General features: G+C 45.0%; 4 protein-coding genes across 5 annotated transcripts; 2 read left to right on the top strand and 2 right to left on the bottom strand.

Annotated features, from left to right (window-relative positions):
• Positions 1 to 262: 262 nt before the first annotated feature.
• LOC112875584 lies at positions 263 to 1,413 on the bottom strand. The gene is made up of 4 exons (XM_025939472.1): positions 1,275 to 1,413; positions 1,014 to 1,186; positions 669 to 910; positions 263 to 567 (listed from the first exon to the last, which is right to left on the bottom strand). Exons 1-4 carry the CDS (start codon positions 1,324 to 1,326, stop codon positions 435 to 437), a joined length of 600 nt encoding a protein of 199 aa, XP_025795257.1. The 5' UTR covers positions 1,327 to 1,413; the 3' UTR covers positions 263 to 434.
• Positions 1,414 to 2,362: 949 nt separating this feature from the next.
• On the top strand, positions 2,363 to 5,472 carry LOC112874402 (SPX domain-containing protein 4). The gene is made up of 3 exons (XM_025937702.1): positions 2,363 to 2,839; positions 4,382 to 4,541; positions 4,629 to 5,472. Exons 1-3 carry the CDS (start codon positions 2,552 to 2,554, stop codon positions 5,144 to 5,146), a joined length of 966 nt encoding a protein of 321 aa, XP_025793487.1. The 5' UTR covers positions 2,363 to 2,551; the 3' UTR covers positions 5,147 to 5,472.
• A 223-nt stretch (positions 5,473 to 5,695) lies between these two features.
• Positions 5,696 to 9,202, bottom strand: LOC112874401 (transmembrane protein 184A). 2 transcript variants are annotated; one of them, XM_025937700.1, is made up of 6 exons: positions 8,888 to 9,202; positions 8,091 to 8,164; positions 7,286 to 7,435; positions 6,848 to 7,133; positions 6,363 to 6,596; positions 5,696 to 6,283 (listed from the first exon to the last, which is right to left on the bottom strand). In XM_025937700.1, exons 1-6 carry the CDS (start codon positions 9,038 to 9,040, stop codon positions 5,966 to 5,968), a joined length of 1,215 nt encoding a protein of 404 aa, XP_025793485.1. In that variant the 5' UTR covers positions 9,041 to 9,202; the 3' UTR covers positions 5,696 to 5,965. The 2 variants fall into 2 exon arrangements, with proteins under 2 accessions (XP_025793485.1, XP_025793486.1); XM_025937701.1 differs by lacking the exon at positions 8,888 to 9,202 and adding an exon at positions 8,573 to 8,818.
• A 1,662-nt stretch (positions 9,203 to 10,864) lies between these two features.
• Positions 10,865 to 17,819, top strand: LOC112874200 (DEAD-box ATP-dependent RNA helicase 3B, chloroplastic). The gene is made up of 10 exons (XM_025937399.1): positions 10,865 to 11,224; positions 11,765 to 11,898; positions 11,996 to 12,407; positions 13,034 to 13,132; positions 13,975 to 14,199; positions 14,737 to 15,114; positions 15,451 to 15,594; positions 16,141 to 16,236; positions 16,491 to 16,813; positions 17,229 to 17,819. The coding sequence occupies exons 1-10, from the start codon at positions 10,865 to 10,867 to the stop codon at positions 17,302 to 17,304; spliced, it is 2,247 nt and encodes a 748-aa protein (XP_025793184.1). The 3' UTR covers positions 17,305 to 17,819.
• Positions 17,820 to 20,956: the final 3,137 nt, after the last annotated feature.

Genomic DNA, 20,956 nt, shown 5'->3' with positions numbered 1-20,956 from the left:
TCGGTCCTGCACCTTCTTTTTTAAAATTTCATGGGTTGCCTCAGGTGTGCAACTCCCAACACAAGATAATTTTGGGAGCGCAAAACCAAAGCAAGGAAAAACTCCTCTAATTTGAGATTGGTTTGTCTCCATCAGCCAGTGCGCGCGAGCTGACTATGCGACGTCGGCCGCGTGACCTATCTGAAATGGAACTGCTTCTTCATTCCAACATCAGAACGTTCCTCTTTTGTTACATTACATCCAACGGCCGGCTGCCGCTCGCCATGCCATGCCATTACATGCACGTACGTGTTTATACTTGTTTACACGTAGCTAGAGAAAAAGGTGGTCACTCGTCTCGAGCCTAAAGGGCAACGAGCACAAGCTACACAACACGAAGAGATGTGTACACGCACGCGCACGTGTGCAGGGTGGGACGTGCGCGCGCTAGCTTATTAGGCGTTAACGTTGCCGGTGACGATCCGGGCGGCGTGGAACTGGTCGCACGCGAAGCTCATCTGCGCCCTGCCGAGCAGCACCTCCTCCTTGGGCGGATCGTTCAGGAACGCCCAGCTGCTCCGAGTCCACCTATACCAACAAGATCATATCGTCAGCGTGCACACCGTGTAGCTTAAAATCATCACGCGCGCGCGTGTGCCGGCGGGAGCGGCGCTCGTACGTATACGTACCAGCTGCGGCTCGTGCTGGCGGTATCGTCGTCGTCGACGTCGGCGTTCTCGTGGAGGAAGCAGCCCCCGCCGCGGGCGGTCGTCGCCGGTGAGGACGGCTCGCTACCGGGATACAAGTGCCGGGCGTGCTGGCCGGCGCACGGCGAGCACAGGTCGTCGCTCCTCATCCCGCCGCGCAGCGGAGGCATGGACCTCAGCGCCTTCAGTTGCCTGGCGGCGAGCGGGATCGTCGTCGTCTCCTGCTGTCATCGATCATCAAAAACATTGTAATTATATAGCAAGTGCGATTTTTTAAACCTAAACGAACTGAGTTGATAGCAGAGCAGGGCAGCTGCCGGCCGGTACCGCGCGGGGAGAGGGCAGCGGCGAGGTCGTCGCGTGGCCCCCGCGGGGGGAGCCGGCGAGCGGGGAGCCGCCTGCAAACGCCTCGCCGTTCTCCGCCGCCGGCCTCCCGCCGTGCTTCCTCCAGAACGCCTCCACCTCGTCGTTGGTCAGCGACCGGTTCCTCATCAGACGAACTGCATGCGCACCATGGACGTGTGTGTGATCGTCAGTGAAGAGACAGCACAAAGGCAGCAAAAACGAAAAATTTTGCAAAAGTCCTACCTTCCTTGTCAGTCAGTACTGATGAGCTCCAGCCAGACATCAGAGAACCCATCTCTACTCGTTATCGATGGATCGATCGACCCTATGCTATGCCTGCAAACTAACTCTCTCCTATCGTCTCTCCCCTGGAAGAACAAGTGTGCGAGGAATGATCAATAATAGTGCTGAAGACACTCAGCTGATGGCCATTTTATAGACGAACCAGCTGAAAAGTTACTGTTTATTCTTTCAAGTTTACTGTTCGATCGACCAATATATACACAGCTAGCTTTGTCCAAGCCTCATATGAAGCTTTCCCCCATAATTCTTATCTGAAGCTCCAACACTCTCTCTCTCGTCCTCATGAACAAACAAGCACACAGCTATATCTGTCTCTCAAGCGTGCAGGCATGCAGCTACCTGTCGATGATGCACACACACGCGTCGCTGCCCGAAGTCGCCAGTGCGCGCATGCGCGCGAGCGCCCCATGCCGGCCTATCCTCGATAGGTATCCTTCCTTCCGCCAAAGGCGCTGGTTCACTGCACTGCACCTCGTCCTTATCAGAAAGCTCATCTCCTTCCCTTTTTTATCGGTGCGAGCTCATCTCCTCGACTCCTCCTTGTTAGCCTACGGCGGCGGCAGCAGGCAGTCGGCAAATCAGATGTGCCTCTTGGAAGAGGGAAGGAACCGTAGTGGCAGGCCGAGATACGGGCCGATTCTCACGCGGCTGGATCGTTTCAAATGGGCCCGGCCCAGACAAGACTTTGCCTCTCACCAGCCACCAGCTTGTCTTTATATTTATTTTGCTTCTTTTTTGTCTCCCGATTCATACGATTGGCCTGTACCAGTTCATGGAACATTCGCCATGTTACCATCAACCCACCATCCACGACGAAATTTCTGCGCAAGAAAGAGGAGACCACCCAAGGAAGGAGAAGATGCCATTATGCCGTACAAAATACCTTGAGAAAAATAGGGCAAAAGCGGCAGGCCTCGCAGGCGCCGAGGGAAGACGACGGGGACCCACGAGGCGAATATCCCCCGGCCGGCCCCACCCGACAGCGACCCAACACCCAATCATCCCATCCGTGCCCCCCTCCGCCTCCACTTGCCTCCTCCTCCTCCTCCTCCCCTCGCCGTCCTCTTCTTCCCATCGCGAACCCCGAAACATTCCTCCACTCCCACCCGAGGAGGGAGAGAGAGGGAGAGGAGGGGGTGGTAGAGGGAAGAGAATCCAGTCCTCGGATAAGGAGGAATTCGTGAGGGTGAGTGGGGGATACAGTGAGTCCTCCGCGGATGAAGTTCGGGAAGGATTTCCGGAACCACCTGGAGGAGACGCTGCCGGCGTGGAGGGACAAGTACCTCGCCTACAAGGCCCTCAAGAAGCTCATCAAGAACCTGCGGCCCCCCGAGCCCGCCGCCCCTCCTCTCCCTCCTCCGCCCGCCGCCGAGGGACCGGGGGATGGGGCCGGCCAGGGGAACGTCGCGCTGGGGAACTGGTTCGCCAGGATCCTCGACATGGAGCTCCACAAGCTCAACGAGTTCTACATGGAGAGGGAGGAGTGGTACGTCATCCGCCTCCAGGTGCGCGCCCTTCTCCTTGCCCTCGCCCATCCATCTCTCAGCGATCCTGGTCGATGCAGGCCACCCAATTGATGTTGGAGTGGTTCCCGATCCCCAGTTGATCTATCGATCTCGGCGTGTGCAGTCGGGTTATGTACGGATGGTTCAGCCATGAGTAGAAGTTCTAGCATATGTTATCTCTGGTGGTTCAGTATGTGCACGGGCATTTTGAATTGAACTGATGCTAAGGACGATTGCGAAGAGATACTAGAGTATCATGCCTCCAATCCTTGCGTTTCGCCTTGGAGGAGTGGCCAGTTCATGATTAATTGTGGGTAGAAAACTTGGCTTAGTCTAATTTTCATAGCTTTGTCGCACATGTCTTTTGTTTATGGCTTCGTTCTGAACAAAATGGATAGCCATTACCCTTCTGTATGGAAGAGGCTTTACTGTTGTGCGTTGCTGTATGCACTTATCGAATGATCAAATCTGCTAGGTCAAATCTAATTCTACAGTCATAGTGCAGGCAATGGGCTTAAAATCTATAGTTTGCATAGGGTCAATCACTTTGGGCATGTTAGCTAAAGTCAACACATAACACTGACCACAATGACCCGCACGATTTTTGCAATTAAGGGCCTGCTTGGTTACCGGCCACCACTCGCCACGCCACTGTAGCGTGGCGGGGGTGGCAGAGAGAATCGGCGCCACAGCCACTGTAGCGTGGCGAGTGGTGGCCGGTAACCAAGCAGGCCCTAAGTGAGCATGCTACGGGATAAAGTTCCTTATTTTCTCCATGATGAGATATATATTACTCATGCCTTTTGATTCCTATCTAAGATTGCATGGATTTCAAGGTGCGCAAGTGTTGTGGTATATGACTAACACATTCAATCAACAATTGTGTTTCTGCATTAAAGTGAACTGAAAATTAAATTTTTGGTTTACTAGAACATCATTGATGAACGGATTTGTCATGTAGATACCAAAATAGCCCCTTAATTGACTTCCACCGGAGCATGAGGAACTAAGTTTACTATGAGGAGCTGTTTACTCATGTAGACAGCGACTACAGCTGACCTGGTGTTGCAAAATACTTGCATGAGGAGCTATATGTACAACTTTTGTTGGTTGATCAGCTTAGGCTGTTTAATATGGGGCTGGTCTAATACTTCCTCCAAAACTTGTGAGCTGGTGTACACTGAATGTTGATGTACCTAAATAGTCTCTTCAGGCAGAGTTAGTATTTGAAACTCTCAAACTCCACCTGAAAGTACCTATGTTCTTGTGCTGTGATGCTGTCATGGCCCATGGGGCTTCATCCGTGGTCATATATGGTCCGGTGCTGGATACATTAAGAAATAAAACGTTGACAGATGGCTGTACCTTTAGATCTAAGAATATTTTAATGCCTTGAAAGGGAAGATTATCACAATGTGGTTAGACAGCCAAGTCATCCAGATTTGTCCTTTTTCTCCTTATTCATCAGCTAGTTTGCTTGTCTTTGGAACTTCCTTGAAATGGAGCTACCGTTCTAACCCTTGATGACCTTGTTTCTCAAAGGTGCTCAAGGAGAGGATTGAGCGCGTCAAAGCTAAGAAGAATGATGCTTTTACATCCAGGAGTGAATTTACTGAGGAGATGCTAGAGATACGTAAGGATTTTGTGATCATACACGGCGAAATGATTCTTCTGCAAACCTACAGCTCCCTAAATTTTGCTGGTGAGCACTTCAAACTAAGTTGACCAATCTGCAGTATTTGTATAGTAGTGTCAAGCTTCTAGTGTGTCTTATATACTGTAAATGCAGGACTAGTGAAGATTCTGAAGAAGTATGACAAGAGAACAGGCGGTTTGCTCAGTCTGCCTTTCACTCAGCGTGTTCGTCACCAGCCATTTTTCACAACCGAACCTTTAACAAGGCTTGTTCGAGAATGCGAGGCTAATCTTGAACTCCTTTTCCCGGTTGAAGCAGAAGTTCTTGAGCCTAGTTCATCTTCAAATCTGGAACCACATGATGTGGCTAAGCGTGATCCAACATCATCTGGCGACGTGGAAACCTCAGATGTGTACCGAAGCACACTCGCAGCAATGAAAGCAATACAAAGCCTTCGGAGAGCCAGCTCTACTTACAACCCGCTGTCTCTGTCTAGGTTCTTCAATGGTGAGGATGGTGAAGCCTGTTCTGGTGCCGTCACATCTGAGAGTTCGTTATCAGATTCCTCAACAGACTCCCAGATTCAGGATGATGGAAAGGATGATAAAGAGGTGCAGTCAAATTCAAGTGCACAGAATGCTGCTCAAAGGGAACATAATGGCAATGAATAATCAGTCTTTTTGACGCACTGTTCAATAACCGTTGATAAGTGTAAATTCTAATAATCTGGATGTTTAACCCTCTTTGAAGTGTTCACATACACAAGTTTTCCTGATGGTGCTGTTTCCTTTTCTTCATTTTCTTTACAAGGGTCAGAGTGTTGGAAGGTTGGGTTATTCATGTCAATTGCCATAAGAATCTGAAGTGTAGTTCTATTTGAGTTTTGAAGCTGTAGGCAGTTCTATTTGAGTTTTGAAGCTGTAGGCAGAAAGCATGTAAGTCATTAGCAGACATTTTGGTTGACACTTAATAGAGCTACTTCCTAATCACTTGTTTTCGTTTTGTTTGGGTCAGAGGCATCAAATGGTTGGAGTTTACATGTTTGTTTGACACTTGACAGCATGTCACAAGCACCATTTAAGTTTTCAAGCTGTAAGCAGAAAGCAGGCCATTAGCAGAGACGTTTTGGTTGATCAGCACAAAGAAAACTGCCAATTATCTCGATTGATTATTTACTCGTGCACAGAATGAGCTATTACAGAGGGCAGCCAGTCGGAAAATATTCCCTCAGAAATGAACAGTATTGTATTCAGTATAGACTCCATTTGTGTCACTTCAGTTTATCTTGAGCTCACAACATTACACAGTTAGTAAAGTGCGGGGTGAGAGGCCATGTGGCAGCAGCTGCTGACATGAATAAGCCCCTTCAATGGGGAAAGATCAGAACAAGTAATACACACATTTTTACAATGTTAACTATGCCGACCCTTCAACAAAAATCACGATTTTCCCCAAATGCAACCCTACAAATAGCCCCTCGTCAAGGTTGATCATTGTTTTCTTACATCGGTGATTGCAGGAACCTTGGCTGGGTAGTTCGACAAATCCACATCGAGTAAGTCCGTGAGGTCATACAGCCCTCCAGGAGGATCCACTTTGTCCTTGATTGGGGTTGTCATTGTTTCTTCCTGATCTGCCTGGTTTGATGAGACACTTGATGTCACTGGACTATTTGAAGCTACCACGGTGATGCCAGCTAACTCTACACCCTGCCCACTTGGCACTGTGCTCCCTGAGGGATACTTTGTTTGTGCATTGTCTCCCTCGTTGTGATTGTAGAGCACATACTCGTTATATGTAGGAGCAAACTGCATGAGAATAGGATTTGGTCAGACAAAATAAATGCTACCATGCATTAGGTACCTGGGTATGAAAGGTCCTAGTTACCTGGTGAACAGTGTCATGGTAAAAATCATTGAATTTCAAAGCATGAAGAAGGCTTTCTCTGAAACCACCGGCAGGGCGGGCATTCGGACCTGCATATTCCTTGTAGGGGAAGGCAAATAAGTGTCCAATGGCTGCTATGAGCATCTCAACACACAATACAAAGTTCTGGAGATCAGCAGCCTTATCAGCATTCTTGATAAGTCGAGATTTTGCAGCAAGGAAAACCAGGACACCCTGTAAGAAAAAGCTTCAAATTATTGCATGGATAACACCTCCAATCATACATATTTTTTTGATGAAACAGGAGGGGAATGCCCCTACTGGTTATATATTATAAGAGAATAAGAAGTTTACATATAAAAAAAAAAACTTAGTAAAGACACTGCAAATAGAGATACAGTTGAAAAATTACTTTAGACAACAGGTGGCCGACTGTTATGTACTGGAAAGAGGGAAAACTATTATTGAAGTACTATGTACTTTACCTGCCAATATGTGAGAAACACAACCGATTTGATCATTATGAATTTTGGGACAGGATTATAAGGCCGAAGTAGATCCCTGCATGCCGCATAGAACAATGCGAGGGCATATAACGCCATCGAGTATGAGATTGTATATATGATAGTTATGTACAGATAGGATTGGTTGACACTGAAGTTTCCATCTTTGTATTTTCCTTTTGCGTAAAGTATGAAGGTGATAACAACCAAAATAGGCTTGAGAATCACAAACTGCAAGCAGCCTTGTTTGCATCTTCGTATAAAACGCCTGTTCAAGATCATCAAATTTTTTTTTTCAGACAGCACTTGCATAATAACAAAGGCAAACATATAATTCACAAAAAATAATCACCTACTATTGTGTAAAAGTATATAAACTGTTATGATAATTACTAAAATGCACCAAGAAAACTTACGCACCCATCAAGAGGAATAGCTGGATAACAACAAGTCATCAGAATCCACGACGGTTTCAGAGTTCGGCCACTCAAACTTACCACGACAGCACCAGGACCTCCCACCCATGCCAAACAGAGTGAGAGGAAATTGTAGATGACCCAAGCATCATAGCTGAAAGAACATGAGATATGATATTTCAGAAGACACAGTTTTGCAATTATTAGTTGAAGACGTACTTCTGTAACAGCCGTGAAAAAGCCAATAGCACACAAACTCACATATAAACATAAAGGTAAGCAACGCCAAAAATCTGCGCAATTTGAAACCACTAGTTCAGCAAGAATCTAGCCCATAGTTTGACATATGAAGACGAACTTAGTACCATATTAGATTAGAAGCATTAAATGAATTTACTATCGAATTATGCATGTGAAGATCATTTTGCAATTTTACAGAGAGAAATCATTTTGTTACATTTGCTCCACCTTGTTTTCATTTATGTTGATGTTGTTCATAGGAAGATACTCAAAGAGTAGACAGAAGCATGAGTAATCTCCATCACTTATGAATTTATGATGCCTACTACGATGGGATTCAGATCAATCTCCAAAAAAATTGTATATATGATATGTTGACAGCACATATGAATTGGATAGCATGCTTCTGCTAGTTCTTATCTTTGCTAGCTGCCTACAAATAGGTGGAATCATGAAATGGAATATTACTTGTTTGAACAGGAAGCAAAAGTACAAGCCATTAATCCCACACTGAACCAAATGATTCATATGAAGTGAGAAAAGAGGTCTGGCATGCAAGTAGGACTTACATCTCTCGAATAGAATTAAAATATATCGCGTTTGCAGGGAGGATGAGGGAAAGGAATGACATCACAGCATATACCTGTAGGACATTGAATACCTTTGGGGTTAATACACTGAAATATGCTAAGATACAAAGAGAGGTTGTGGACATAAACAAAGGGACACGGGTGAAATCCAAATGAATACATGACCAACTGTTCATATTTTCCAAGCTAGAAGTTGTACCAAATAATTACTCATAGCTGCACAAAAAGTTCATTTACGGACCAAACCACTGCTGAACTTTAATCCATAACCTCTAACCAAAACCTTCTAGTGCCCAAACAACAGAAATAATTTGCCTTGGAAGCACCTACATTCCTATCAGAACTCAGTGTATAATTAATGAACTCACATACACAGGACAAAACCACAAGCTCCAGAGCCACAATGAATTCAATTGCGTACATCAAAGAAAACCAAGGAAAAATCGCATAAAGCTCCATACATGGCGCACAAAGCTGCAACAAACTTATCAGTGGGTACTTCAATTCCAGTCACAGCCTGGCTTTCACGGGTAACTCGCCTGAGAAGACACTTTAGATACCGAGCGAAACCTAAGAGCATAAACAAACCCAATCGCATGGGCAAGCAACGAACTCCTGCAAAGTCACCTAAACCGGGCCTTATTGCAGATAATAAATGCGACATGCCCTCAAATTCACCGAAAAAAAGGAAATTTACCCCGAGAGCGGCGATAGATCTGGCGCGGGAGGAGCTGAACAGAAAGGGTTAGGTATAAGCGCCGGACGGGGAGCATTACCGGGACCATGAAGATCATGCGGACGATGAATCGCTGGTAGATTGGCTCGGCGTAGTGTAGGAGGTGGCGGTAGATGTGCACGAGCGCGAGCACGGTGGCCGCCGCGGCGCACACCAGCGCCGCCGCCGTGTACGCCGCCGACGCCCACTCCATCGGGGCCCCGAGGCGCGGCCGCCACCAGCCCTCCCTCCTGCTCCCTGTCCCACCCCGGCGGCGCGGGCGCGGCAGCTAGGCGAGGCGGGGCGGGGCGGGGCCAGTCAGAGGGAGGAGGCGAAGGGCCGCGACGCGTGCTCTGGCCCGGCTGGGTGCGGGTGGTTGGGTTGGGGAAGAGGAAAGCGAGAGGGGTTAACAGTCAGCGTTAATAGCATCGGTTTTCGCGTCCGGATTTCTGCTTAGTTTTTTGTTTAGTGGTTTGATCTGAATTTTCTGGAGATTTGGAGAGGACCGGTGTTCGAGAAGGCAGAACGAAAGGAGCTTCAAAAATTGTTTCTGCTTTCTTCTTGTCTCCTCAAACTCCCAAGCGTGGAATCGAATCAACCATCAACCGTGTGCCCTCTAGTGGGCTGCACGCGATGATTTCGTGCGAGACGAAGCAATCTAGCTGCAGTAATTCGAACGAATTTGTACAGAAATTCAGAGTGGTAGTATGGACACCTACTGGGTGATGGATGGTTCAGCCGACAGGTAAACTACGTCGACATCATCCGATCATCGCGGCCTGCAGCCTGGAACACTGATAAGGTGGTTAGTGTTGCTGCATTAGCATCTGGCTTTTCGTTCTGGCAAGTGGCCAGATAGCACAAGAATCTGATGATGGATGGCGTTCTGCCGTTCTCTTCTCTATCCTGGCCTCGTTCCAGTTTGGTGCGGTTTGAACGAATGAATTGTACATGTATGTCACAAGCAAAGAATTGCCGGCTTGCATTGATCAGCTTAGCTATTAAGCTCCGAATGAACCAGTGGCAGTGTGGTTCAGTTTCTCTCATCGGCTCCCATTCCACAATCTGTGTATGTCCTGGTTTTCGTTTAGAGAACTGCAACGGATAACGCGATGAGCTAGTGACCGAATGTGTTCGTTCGTTGAATGCCAGCTCGTCGACAGCACCGGTTGCGGATTCGCTCTCATCAATCAATGAGTGTGCAGAGACACCAGGGCAACCCAGCCCATTGATGTCCAATTTAGGACTGGTCAACCCAGCCCGTTGACAAATTGGCCTGCTGAGTTACGCTGGCCCAGGCTAGCGCAGGCCAACTGAGGAAACAGGCCCCTGGAAGACGTCTGTTCGGAATAACTTGGCCCATTGCATTATCGTAAAAAAAACAAAAACAAAATCCAGTAGACAACACGCAAAATCTCTGTTTTTTTAAGAGAGAGAGAGAGAGAGAGTAGACCAATTTTCTTTTGTGTTCCTGGCATCGATAGCTGGACATGGAAGTGTGTCCTCAGCAGTCCGCAACGCGCCGAGCAGGGCACAATATCACCAGTCGTTCGTATCCAATGGTCCAAATTCCAGTCAGCTAGTTTACTGATAGATTGTTCTGTAAGACTTGTAATCTTTACGTTGTTACAAGAATTATCTTGACACTAAGAATTGATGGACATCTACTATCACAAATAGTACGAGCCAGAGCGCACGAACCGACTTGTGTATTGGCAGGCTGTCCGGCTGTCCCCATCCAGATCCCCCGCAGATATTTCAGAGCATCGAACGGCTGAACGAGCACAACACCGGACAGAGCGAACCCCAGGGCAGCGTAGAAATCCGAGGGGCAGCGCCCTCTCTCCTCCCCGCGCGACGCTGTCATCCTGTGAACGAGGCTGCTCCTCGTCGCCCCCAATCCAACCCGGCGAGCCCAAAACCCCTCGCAAACCCCCTATCCACCTCCGCCCTATAAAGCCTTTGCCCTCCGCGGCCCTCCTCAACGCCATCCGTTCCATTTCTTATCCCCTCCTCCCCTCCCCTCCCCTCCCCTCCCATGGCGTCCCTCCTCACGCTCCCCGCGCTCGCGCTCTCCAACCCTAGCACCTCCACCTCCGGCGCCGCCCGGCCCCGCGCCGCGGCCTTCCGCTGCTGGGCGCTGCGGCGGCGCGGGTGGGCGGCGGCGGGGGCCGTGGCCTCGCCCAACTCCGTGCTCAGCGAGCACGCCTTCAAGCGGCTCCAGCTCGGGAGCGACGACGAGGATGACGAGGAGGGCGCGTACGGGAGCGACGCCGACGAGGGGATGGAGGGGTTCCAGGGGGACGACGAGGAGCTCGCCATTGCCAGGCTCGGCCTGCCCGACGAGCTCGTCGCCACGCTCGAGAAGCGCGGGATTACGCACCTCTTCCCCATCCAGGTGAATTGCTCTCTGTTGTTTTGCTTGGTTCGCTTGCTTTTAACTCCGCTGCTAAGTCGCGCTGCAGGATTTGCTATCGGGAGGAGACGGGGAGGGGATGGAGTGGGTATTGAATTTGGGGGATTTGGTTTCTGTTTCTGAAATTCGTGGTGCGGTGACTGTCTGTGTGACTGTCTGTATCGCCCAGCAATTGGAGCCTCTTGTTTCCAGGGAAATACTATAGTGGCAGTGGCGGGATAACGGAGCGTGGCTACTTTATGCTGAAAGTGGGAATGGTGTATTCTAGTGGCTTGGTCTTTACTGACACTTAGCTTACTAGCTCATATCCATACACTCCTCATCGTCAAATTAGTGTGCTAGTAGATAGATATTTCTGTTTAAATTTACTAGTGCTTGTGAAACTAGCCAGATAAATTAGTTTTGCTTTGAATTGCATGCAACGTGTCATGTTTTGCCCGACCCAGTAGCTAATATATGGCTTCACAATGGTTCCTGTTTGCTTAATTGTATTGTGTTTTGCTCATTTGCTGTCTCCTCCAGAGGGCTGTGTTGATTCCCGCTCTTGAGGGCCGTGACCTGATTGCTCGGGCAAAGACCGGAACTGGAAAGACGCTAGCCTTTGGTATACCCATGATCAAGCGATTAATGGAGGATGACGATGGCCGGAGTACGAGGTACCTATTCATCTTTCTATGCATCTTCATGTTGTGCTGCACTAGAATCAATCGATACTTGACATGCACATTGACTATTTCTTTTCAATTTTGGCAGGCGAGGTCGTATTCCTCGGGTTTTGGTTCTGGCGCCTACCAGAGAGTTAGCCAAACAAGTTGAGAAGGAAATAAAGGAATCAGCACCCAAGCTCAGTACAGTGTGTGTTTATGGTGGTGTTTCATATAATGTCCAGCAGAGCGCACTCTCACGGGGTGTTGATGTTGTTGTTGGAACACCGGGTCGCATAATTGATTTGATAAATGGTGGAAGCCTCCAGTTGGGAGAAGTTCAGTATTTAGTCCTTGATGAGGCTGACCAAATGCTTGCAGTGGGGTTTGAGGAAGATGTGGAAACAATATTACAACAGCTGCCTGCAGAGAGGCAAAGCATGCTGTTCTCCGCGACAATGCCTAGTTGGGTGAAGAAATTGTCCAGGCGGTACTTGAACAACCCTTTGACAATTGACTTGGTATGGCCTTCTCATTCCTTTTCTGTCCTTATTTCTCCTGCTCTTTTGTTACACAGTTGAACAAAGCTAAGCTTATGCCGTTTACTATAAGAGCTTTCTTACATGTTGTTGCAGTTATCATGTTAACTTGGTCATACATGTCAATGTTATGGTCATGGTGCATGCTATTTGATACATATTCTAGCCATAACACTTGACCATGCAATCCATGCAATTGGTTCTCTTATGTCATATGCCAGCCGGAATCTTATTCATGATGCATCGATGCAAATGGCAATAAATTAGCTGATCCCTTTCTCATGAAACTCTCTGAAGGAATAAAGGAAGAATGTTATATGTTATTTTTTGTGCAACGCTGACTAGCAGTTAGGACACTTATGTCACAACAACAATTTATTCATGGATCATGCTGGTTTTGGAATCTAGATATTTGTCAATACAGCACCCTGGGGCCTGGGGTGTAATAGATGCTAAGACTTTTCTTGAGCAGTTAGTTGCACTTGCAATTGAAGGTCCTTATTGATTCCTTTGTGAAATAATTGTGGCACATTTCTATGTTTATAGCTTACTTTTCTCGTATCTTTATGCCCTAATAAGTTATTGTGTCTCTTCATTTGTTCAATTAGGTTGGTGATCAAGATGAAAAGCTCGCTGAAGGAATCAAACTCTATGCTATCCCACTCACAGCGACATCAAAACGCACCATTCTTAGCGATCTAATTACGGTATGTTAATGCAGCTCATGGAATTTTTAGATGCTTTTCCCTCCCCTCTTCTCACCTTTCTGTTTGACTTTGTTAACCCTTGGGATAAAGTAAACGGTACAGACAGCTAGCGCATGCATGGTTTTTTTTTTGAATCAACATAAATATATAAGTATATTTTTTACTCTTACATGGTCCTATTACTTTACCATGAATACCATTTCTACTTTCCTTGAATTCTTTGGTTACTGCGTTCATTTTAGCTTGGTATAAGCTGTTTTTTTTATGTATAAAAAAAATCTTGATATTGCTACTTTGCTAGTTCTATCTAGCAGTAATGAGTTGGTGGTCACTCCTTCCTCAGTTGGGTTGAAATTGCAAATGATTTGTGTTTCTGAAACAGAGTGCTGGTTTTAGTATTTTTCAAAAAGGATTTGTGCTGTTTGTTTTCTTAGAGTTTCTGATGTTGGCAAATTAGGATTTTGAAAGCTGATTAGAGAAAACTTTATGGGACCATGTTACTTTTAGTAAATGGTTAATTGGTTATCATGGTGCTGTTGTTATCGTGATTCATGAATATTGTGTTGGTTTTTAATTTCACCATTTGGATTTTGTGATGGTTTGCCTGTCTCCAGGCCCTGGAATTTAGTAGATCATGAAATCTGTCACAGCCAATACTATCATGTTGGTGTATAATTTTTACTTTTGTCTGTCTGAGAACACAATTTCATCCATGTATCTGCCATGCATATTAAACATTTAAGGATTCAGTTTTGCTGAGCCTTGGTCACTTTCACATATCTATTGCATGGAGTTGTGTTGTTTAATCAGTGTCAATGCTTATCCATATATTTTCTTGCCAGGTTTATGCAAAGGGTGGGAAAACCATTGTGTTCACTCGTACGAAGCGGGATGCAGATGAGGTTTCATTGGCACTGACAAACAGTATTGCTTCTGAGGCACTTCATGGTGATATTTCACAGCATCAGCGTGAGAGGACACTAAATGGCTTTCGTCAAGGGAAATTTACTGTTCTAGTAGCAACTGATGTTGCTGCCCGTGGTCTGGATATACCAAATGTTGATTTGGTGGGTTCACAATCCTCTTTACTTCACCTGATTCTAGATACAGTAATTCTGCAAAACACTGGAGCTGTGATGGTTAACTATTGAGAATTTTCAAATGTTCAACATATAACTATGTATAAAAGCTCTTTCCAACCAAATTATTAGCATGCATGCATTCTTCTAGAAAAGATAATTAGTAAAAATTTCTAGTTTCAAACTCATTTAATATTTACAGTGCTGAACAATGTATTATATCTTCAAGCAGTTCAAAGCACTTAGCATTTCACCTGGCCATTCAGGAAGGCAGGAATCTAGCAATTAAGGCTTTCATCTTGCCACTAAAATATAAGTGCTGTTCTGTATTTTAGTTTGGCATGCATTGGGTTTCATATTGCAACATCACAATTTTTTTCTAATAGCATCCCTATCTGATGTCTTTTTGTTGGTAATCTTGTGATTTATGTGATACTGTTTTTATTACTTCATTCTATTACACTATTTGAAATGAACCGTAGGCACATACTGAACAATTAACGAGAGGCTCCGTTTTTTATGCAGATTATCCATTACGAATTGCCAAATGATCCAGAAACTTTTGTCCATCGTTCTGGACGCACTGGACGGGCTGGGAAAGCAGGAACTGCAATCTTGATGTTTACAAGTAGCCAGAAAAGGACAGTTAAGTCACTTGAGCGTGATGTTGGTTGCAAGTTTGAGTTTATAAGCCCTCCGTCCATGGAAGAAGTGCTGGAGTCATCTGCTGAGCATGTCATTGCTACATTGCGAGGGGTGCACCCAGAGTCGACTCAGTACTTCCTTGGAGCAGCTGAGAGATTAGCAGAAGAACTGGGACCTCATGCTCTTGCTTCTGCACTGGCACATCTGAGTGGATTTTCTCAGCCACCTTCTTCACGTTCTCTGATCAGTCATGAGCAGGTAAGAACTGACAGAAGAAAATTAAACATGTATTGTTTTTTCTACTATACGTCTATACCTACCATTGAGGTCAGCTACATAAGTAGGCATACCTTACGTATGTTCCATTATCGAGTTGATCCAGTTGTTCTGGCTTCTGCTTCTAGATGTCTGATGTTATATGACTACTAATACCAACCACCAGCACTTAAATTTTATATATTATGAATTTGTTACAGATAATCAAGTGATCATCTAGAAAAAGCTCCACAGTTTTTGTAGTGCACTCTTTTCTTGTGTTTTTGTTCTTATGGACGATGCTCTCAAAACATGCTTTATTCCTGTATTAAAATGCAGGGATGGGTGACATTGCAACTAACTAGAGATCCAGGATACGGAAGGGGCTTCTTTTCTGCTAGATCTGTTACTGGTTTTCTATCTGATGTTTGTTCAGCTGCTGCAGATGAAGTTGGTAAAATATATGTAACAGCAGATGAGAATGTGAGTTTTTGCCCTCTTACGTTAAATTGTTTGGCATTTGTTCTGTCCATTTTAAGATGGTGTCTCTTACTACTTCCTCACCATGCATATCTTCACCATTATGTGCATTGGATCTAGTAGCATGCAGAGCACTACCGAGATAGTTTCTTGTATAAAATCTGCCTTTTCTGCATATCTACACTCCATGTGTATCTCATTTTCATTTGGTTTTGCTCTTGCTCTTTATGTGTGTAAAGCTTGGCATGATGTTCCGACCCAATTTGGACTTAAATCACGAAATGAAAGCACATTGTGCCACAGTTAGTAGGATACAAGCTTTTTTTGGTTACACTATGCTGGTTGGGGTTATTTTTTATCCTACAAATTGGTTTGGATGGGGCATCTGGAGCAATTAATTGTACTGATACTTATCTACCTTTTACCTTAAGAGAAGGAAAATTTCATGCATAGTAATTAAGATGACATTGTAGTGCAGAATGTAGTTTATATTGTTTCTTTCTCCTAATGAATTTTCACTGTTTGGTTTATCATTGCTGATGGTATCAGGTCCAAGGAGCAGTCTTCGATTTACCTGAGGAAATCGCAAAGGATTTGCTCGCTATGGACCTCCCTGCAGGAAACACCATAGCCAAAATTTCAAAGGTAATTGTCGCAGCTCGTTCTTCAAGTTAGTCGTGACCAATTTATGTTATGAAAAAATGCTAGCTAACATTAACAGAAATTAGTCTAGTCGCACACAATTTTGATCTATCTTTTTTTTTACTGTTTTTATCTCCAATCAAGCTAGCTTAAATTGCATTGATTTTAGAGTGTGTCATATTTACACTGTTATTGTTTTGGATGTGATTCTGGATCTGTGAGTTAGTGATGACTGTTTTATTGTTTCCTGCTTTCAGCTGCCTGCGTTGCAAGATGATGGTCCTCCTTCTGATAGCTATGGACGCTTTTCAAACGACCGAGGTTCTAGGAACAGGCGGTCCAGGGGTGGCGGCAGTGCAAGAGGTGGCCGAGGTGGTTGGGATTCAGACGGTGAGGATAGATTCCGCCGCGGTGGCCGGAGCTTCAGATCTGACAATGATAGTTGGTCAGATGATGACTGGTCAGGTGGTGGGAGAAAATCAAACCGCTCCTCATCCTTTGGTAGCCGCTCATCATCTTACAGTAGCCGTGGCTCACCGTCCTTTGGTGGCCGCTCATCATCCTTCGGTGGTAGGGAGAGGTAAGCTTCACAAGATCCCGAAACAATGTAGCAAGTTGCAATTCTAGATGTACGCTATCCAGGTATTGGTTCTTAGGTAGTTCATTTAGAGCAACCTGGCATTTTCTTCATGAAGTAGATGCCTAATCAGGACACACTCATCTGAATCTACATGCATGATGAGAAATTGAGAATATGAAACAAGCTGATCGCACAGAACAATTCCTGTTAGATGCCGCATCCCGTGTCGTACGCTCTTTTCATCCTCATCATATACTTCTGTTTGGTATCTGTTAGTATTGGAGTGTATGGAACCTAATGCACTATAATTAATGCTGACCAGTGGAGTAGCCCGTTTAGCTTGCTAGCTCTTGCTACAGCCCATTACTTGATGGTCTTTCTGTTTCTAAAGCTAATGATCTTCCACCATTTGCAGTAACAGAAGCTTCAGCGGTGCTTGCTTCAACTGCGGTGAATCCGGTCACCGTGCATCAGACTGCCCAAACAAGTAGATGGTAGAGATGACACATTCTTTCCTGCCGCACGGGGTCGCTCCTTTTGGGCCAATCGGCTTCCAAGAGGCGGCTGGACAATCAAACACGCAAAGCAATAGATCTAAGCCTACCCCACCCCTGCTGATCAATATACGCCCGAGAGCCAGCTGAGGTTATTGCTGGCTGACACGCACCGTGCGGTGGTTACAGTTTTGTTTGGTCGTTTCGTCGGAGCAAGATTTTGGCACGCTGACTACCAGTTATTACCAAAGGAGTTCCTTCAGTTCATGTCAAACGGGCTCTACTCTACAGGGATATGTTCTTTTTTTTTGTTGCTTCTTGAGGACCTCAATAGAATTGTAACACGACATGAACTGGGTGTCCGTGAACAGTACAGTTGTTGCTGCTACAACATTGCGACAGAGATTCAGACGCAATCAGAATCGTTGGCTACTATTAGAGTTTTGTCAACTATTGTTAAATGTCGTAAGAAATTATCAAATCGGGGCATGACTCCCGGATGTTTCTCGGAAGATAACCTTTTGTCATTTTGTGTGTTGAGCTAGCGGTCGTTAAATTCAATGGTGTCATCGATGGCCTTAACCTATTAGAAGTAAAGATTTATTTCTCAAACTTGAATTGTGTCCGAAACTCCAATACCCTTGTTACTCACAGTCCCACGCCTCCTGGAGTTCGAGTGGCACATTTATCATGTTAACACAGTATGCATTTCATGGTTTGCGTGCAACTCCTTAGAAAAAGATGCTGCTCTGGTATGACTTTATTTGTTTTGCATGGGAGGTTATCTTTGTGTGTTATTAGTTACATTATACTTTGAGCATTATTTGATTGAAATTTAGGTTTATTTGGATTTAGAAATAGCTTTCCTTTAACAATAATTCTAAGAAGGTGTATCTACGATATCATTATATAACAATAGTTCTCGAATAAAGATGCGCATCTGTTTTCCCTTTCCAAACTAATGGTAAGATCTGCCAAATTTTCCCATTGTAAACTGTGTATTCCAAAGAACAACGTAAAAGCACTTCTTTACAAGAACCCCCGACTTCAATAAGTTGTGCTTCACTTGACGACTCCTCCAATCATACATTTATTTAGGGTCCGTTTAGGTCCGAGGATTAATTTTTAATCCTTAAATTTGGTACAGACTAATTAGGACTAAATATAGACTAATTTCTAATCTAATTGTATTGATTATGACTAATTAGTAATTAGAATCTATTAGCCTTGATTAGTCCCAATTAGTTAATATTTAGTTTATTATCAAACATCGGACTAAACTTTAGTCCTTTTATTTTAGTCCATCCAAACAAAGGGCTTAGTCTAACCTATAATTGTCGGTGTTTTACCGCCAAACCCACCGAGGGATACCCCCGAGGTGGCAGGTTGTAGGTAGGGTGTCGTCGAAATCTGGAACTCGAAGGTGCAAGCAACACAAGGTTTAGACAGGTTCGGGCTATAATATGCGTAATACTCTACGTCCTGTATGGTGGTTTGTATTGCCTTGAATTGGTTATCGATGTGTTGTCTCTTGGAGGGGTCCTGCCCGCCATTATATACTGGGGGGATAGGGTTACATGGAATCCTAGACCGATACTAGCTTAAAAATTCCACCCGAGTACTGATCGGGTAGTCTCCTTCTGTACCGACTAGTCCCACTCGCATGCAAGTACATTATAACTACAGATATAAGATATAAGGTATGAGACATTCCACATCCCTTATCCTAGAATATTCTATGCCATGTGTGTAGTCCCATGGCCCCGGGTCTAATAAACCCACTGCTCTTCGTAGCCAAGTACTGCAGGCTTTCAGCTTCTACAGTTTCCTCTGAAACTTCGTCTTGAAGGCATCTTCCGAATACTTCCTTAACTGCCTCGAGGCTGTGGGGTGCTCATACCCTGATTAGGTTTAAATCTTTCTTTATATAGGGTGCGATAGAAATCGCACTTCATATGGAGTAGCCCCCAAGCCTGAGGTTAAATCGAAGAATCGGGTTAAGGGCCAAATTAATCTTAAATCTTGTTTTCTTATCTTCCAAATACTTTTAAAAAATAAGCCATCGATGACACGTGTCCCGCAGACTCAAGCCTTGAATTTAAATTCCAAAGATTTGGAAAAAGGACTCAAATGAAGGTGACATACTCTTTGTAGTGTTTTTTTTATAGATTTGAGTTGATGGTAGAAATAGGAAAAAATTGGTTTCAAATTCAAAAAACCTTTTTTTGGGGATAATTTTCTTGAAAAATAGTTAATCAACTTCCCTAAATTTATCCTAAATTACCGCTCAAAACATATCTTATTCCTGATTTAATGGCTAGATAAGATTCTCTGGGTTAAAAATTATAAAAAATCCCTTATTTCAGAATAAAATCACTGAAACAATGGTTAAACAATTATCTTCCCGAGATAAATCCTCAAAAGCCTCTTAAATCGGATTTTTCTTCGAGTCTTCCGATTAGTTTTGCAGCGTCTATTCCCCCAACTTATGAGTCAGGTGAGTCATAGAAGCCACATCGAGTAGTTTTTGGCGTGCAACCCTTGAGCATGGGAGCTAGCGGAGTCACTGGAGGTACGCTGAGCATCCTAAAGAGTTGTCACCGAATTTGACCTGAAACAGAAGATATACACATTATGTAGTATAGTGCAAAGATACCGAAATTTATTCAGTGTAATGTGAAGATACCAAAATTTATTCGGTGTAAAAATAAATTTGCTGTGTCGAGCTCTTTTTTAGTTATCCAAATCTCACACGAAGTTCACCTTTTACATTAATCATCTGATCCCGTTCTAGCCTTCGCTCATAATGTGTGTGAGTCGCTTAGGTCACGATGAAAGATCCAAGGTTTCACGGATTAAGGTATTTGCTACTCAAGTATATTAGCGACCGTTAAGAGAAGACAAGGTGTAGAAATAAATAGTCGACATTGCGATAAAGAGAATGCGCGTTGCGCAAAAAGTTAGGCGCTGAAGTGTAGCTCTGGAGGGTTTCATGCCCATCGAGAGGCGTACAGGCATAAGTAGCCAATTTTATGGAGAACAAGTCGGGAAAGGTGTAAGTGACTTAACTTGATGCGTGGACAATCGTTGACGAAGCCATAGCGCTCGTCGATGGAGCCACGACAGTTTGTTGATGAAGCTCGACTAGTCGGAGTTGATTCCGACTAGTTATTGATAATGTGAGGTCTGCTCCCGACTAGTTTTCTAATCGAGACGAGTAGTCGATGTAGTCATCGGCGGGTCGCCGAGCGTCCTCGCGAAGTTGAAAAAGTAGCGGCGCGTCGATGTTACGGCGCAAGCTGAGGTCGGAGTCCGAGTTGAAATAGATCATCCAAGTTCTTTTTCAACGTGGATAGGGACTTGATTGTAGCGTCTCCCGATAAACGGTGGCTGTGATGCGAAGTCCGAATGGAGACTTGAGTTCGGACCCGTCACGAGCAGGAGCTGAGCTGGACCCGAATTCGCTCTCGCGATATCCGATTAGATCGGAAATTTGGATATCGTCGAGATTGTTAGCGAGTTCATCGATGTCGCGGCTAGATATTGACGTTGATACCTCTGACTCCCTGGGGTTGGCGAGGTGGCTATCGAAGCTACCAGAGCCATTGGCGATGCAGACTCAGAAGCCGAAGACGAAAGTCGTGCCTTC

Source organism: Panicum hallii, chromosome 9 (assembly GCF_002211085.1).
Source record: "Panicum hallii strain FIL2 chromosome 9, PHallii_v3.1, whole genome shotgun sequence".
In the NCBI taxonomy this organism is placed as follows: domain Eukaryota; kingdom Viridiplantae; phylum Streptophyta; class Magnoliopsida; order Poales; family Poaceae; genus Panicum; species Panicum hallii.
The sequence above is the reverse complement of the archived record's forward strand: the minus strand, read 5'-3'. Positions and strand labels throughout refer to the sequence as shown.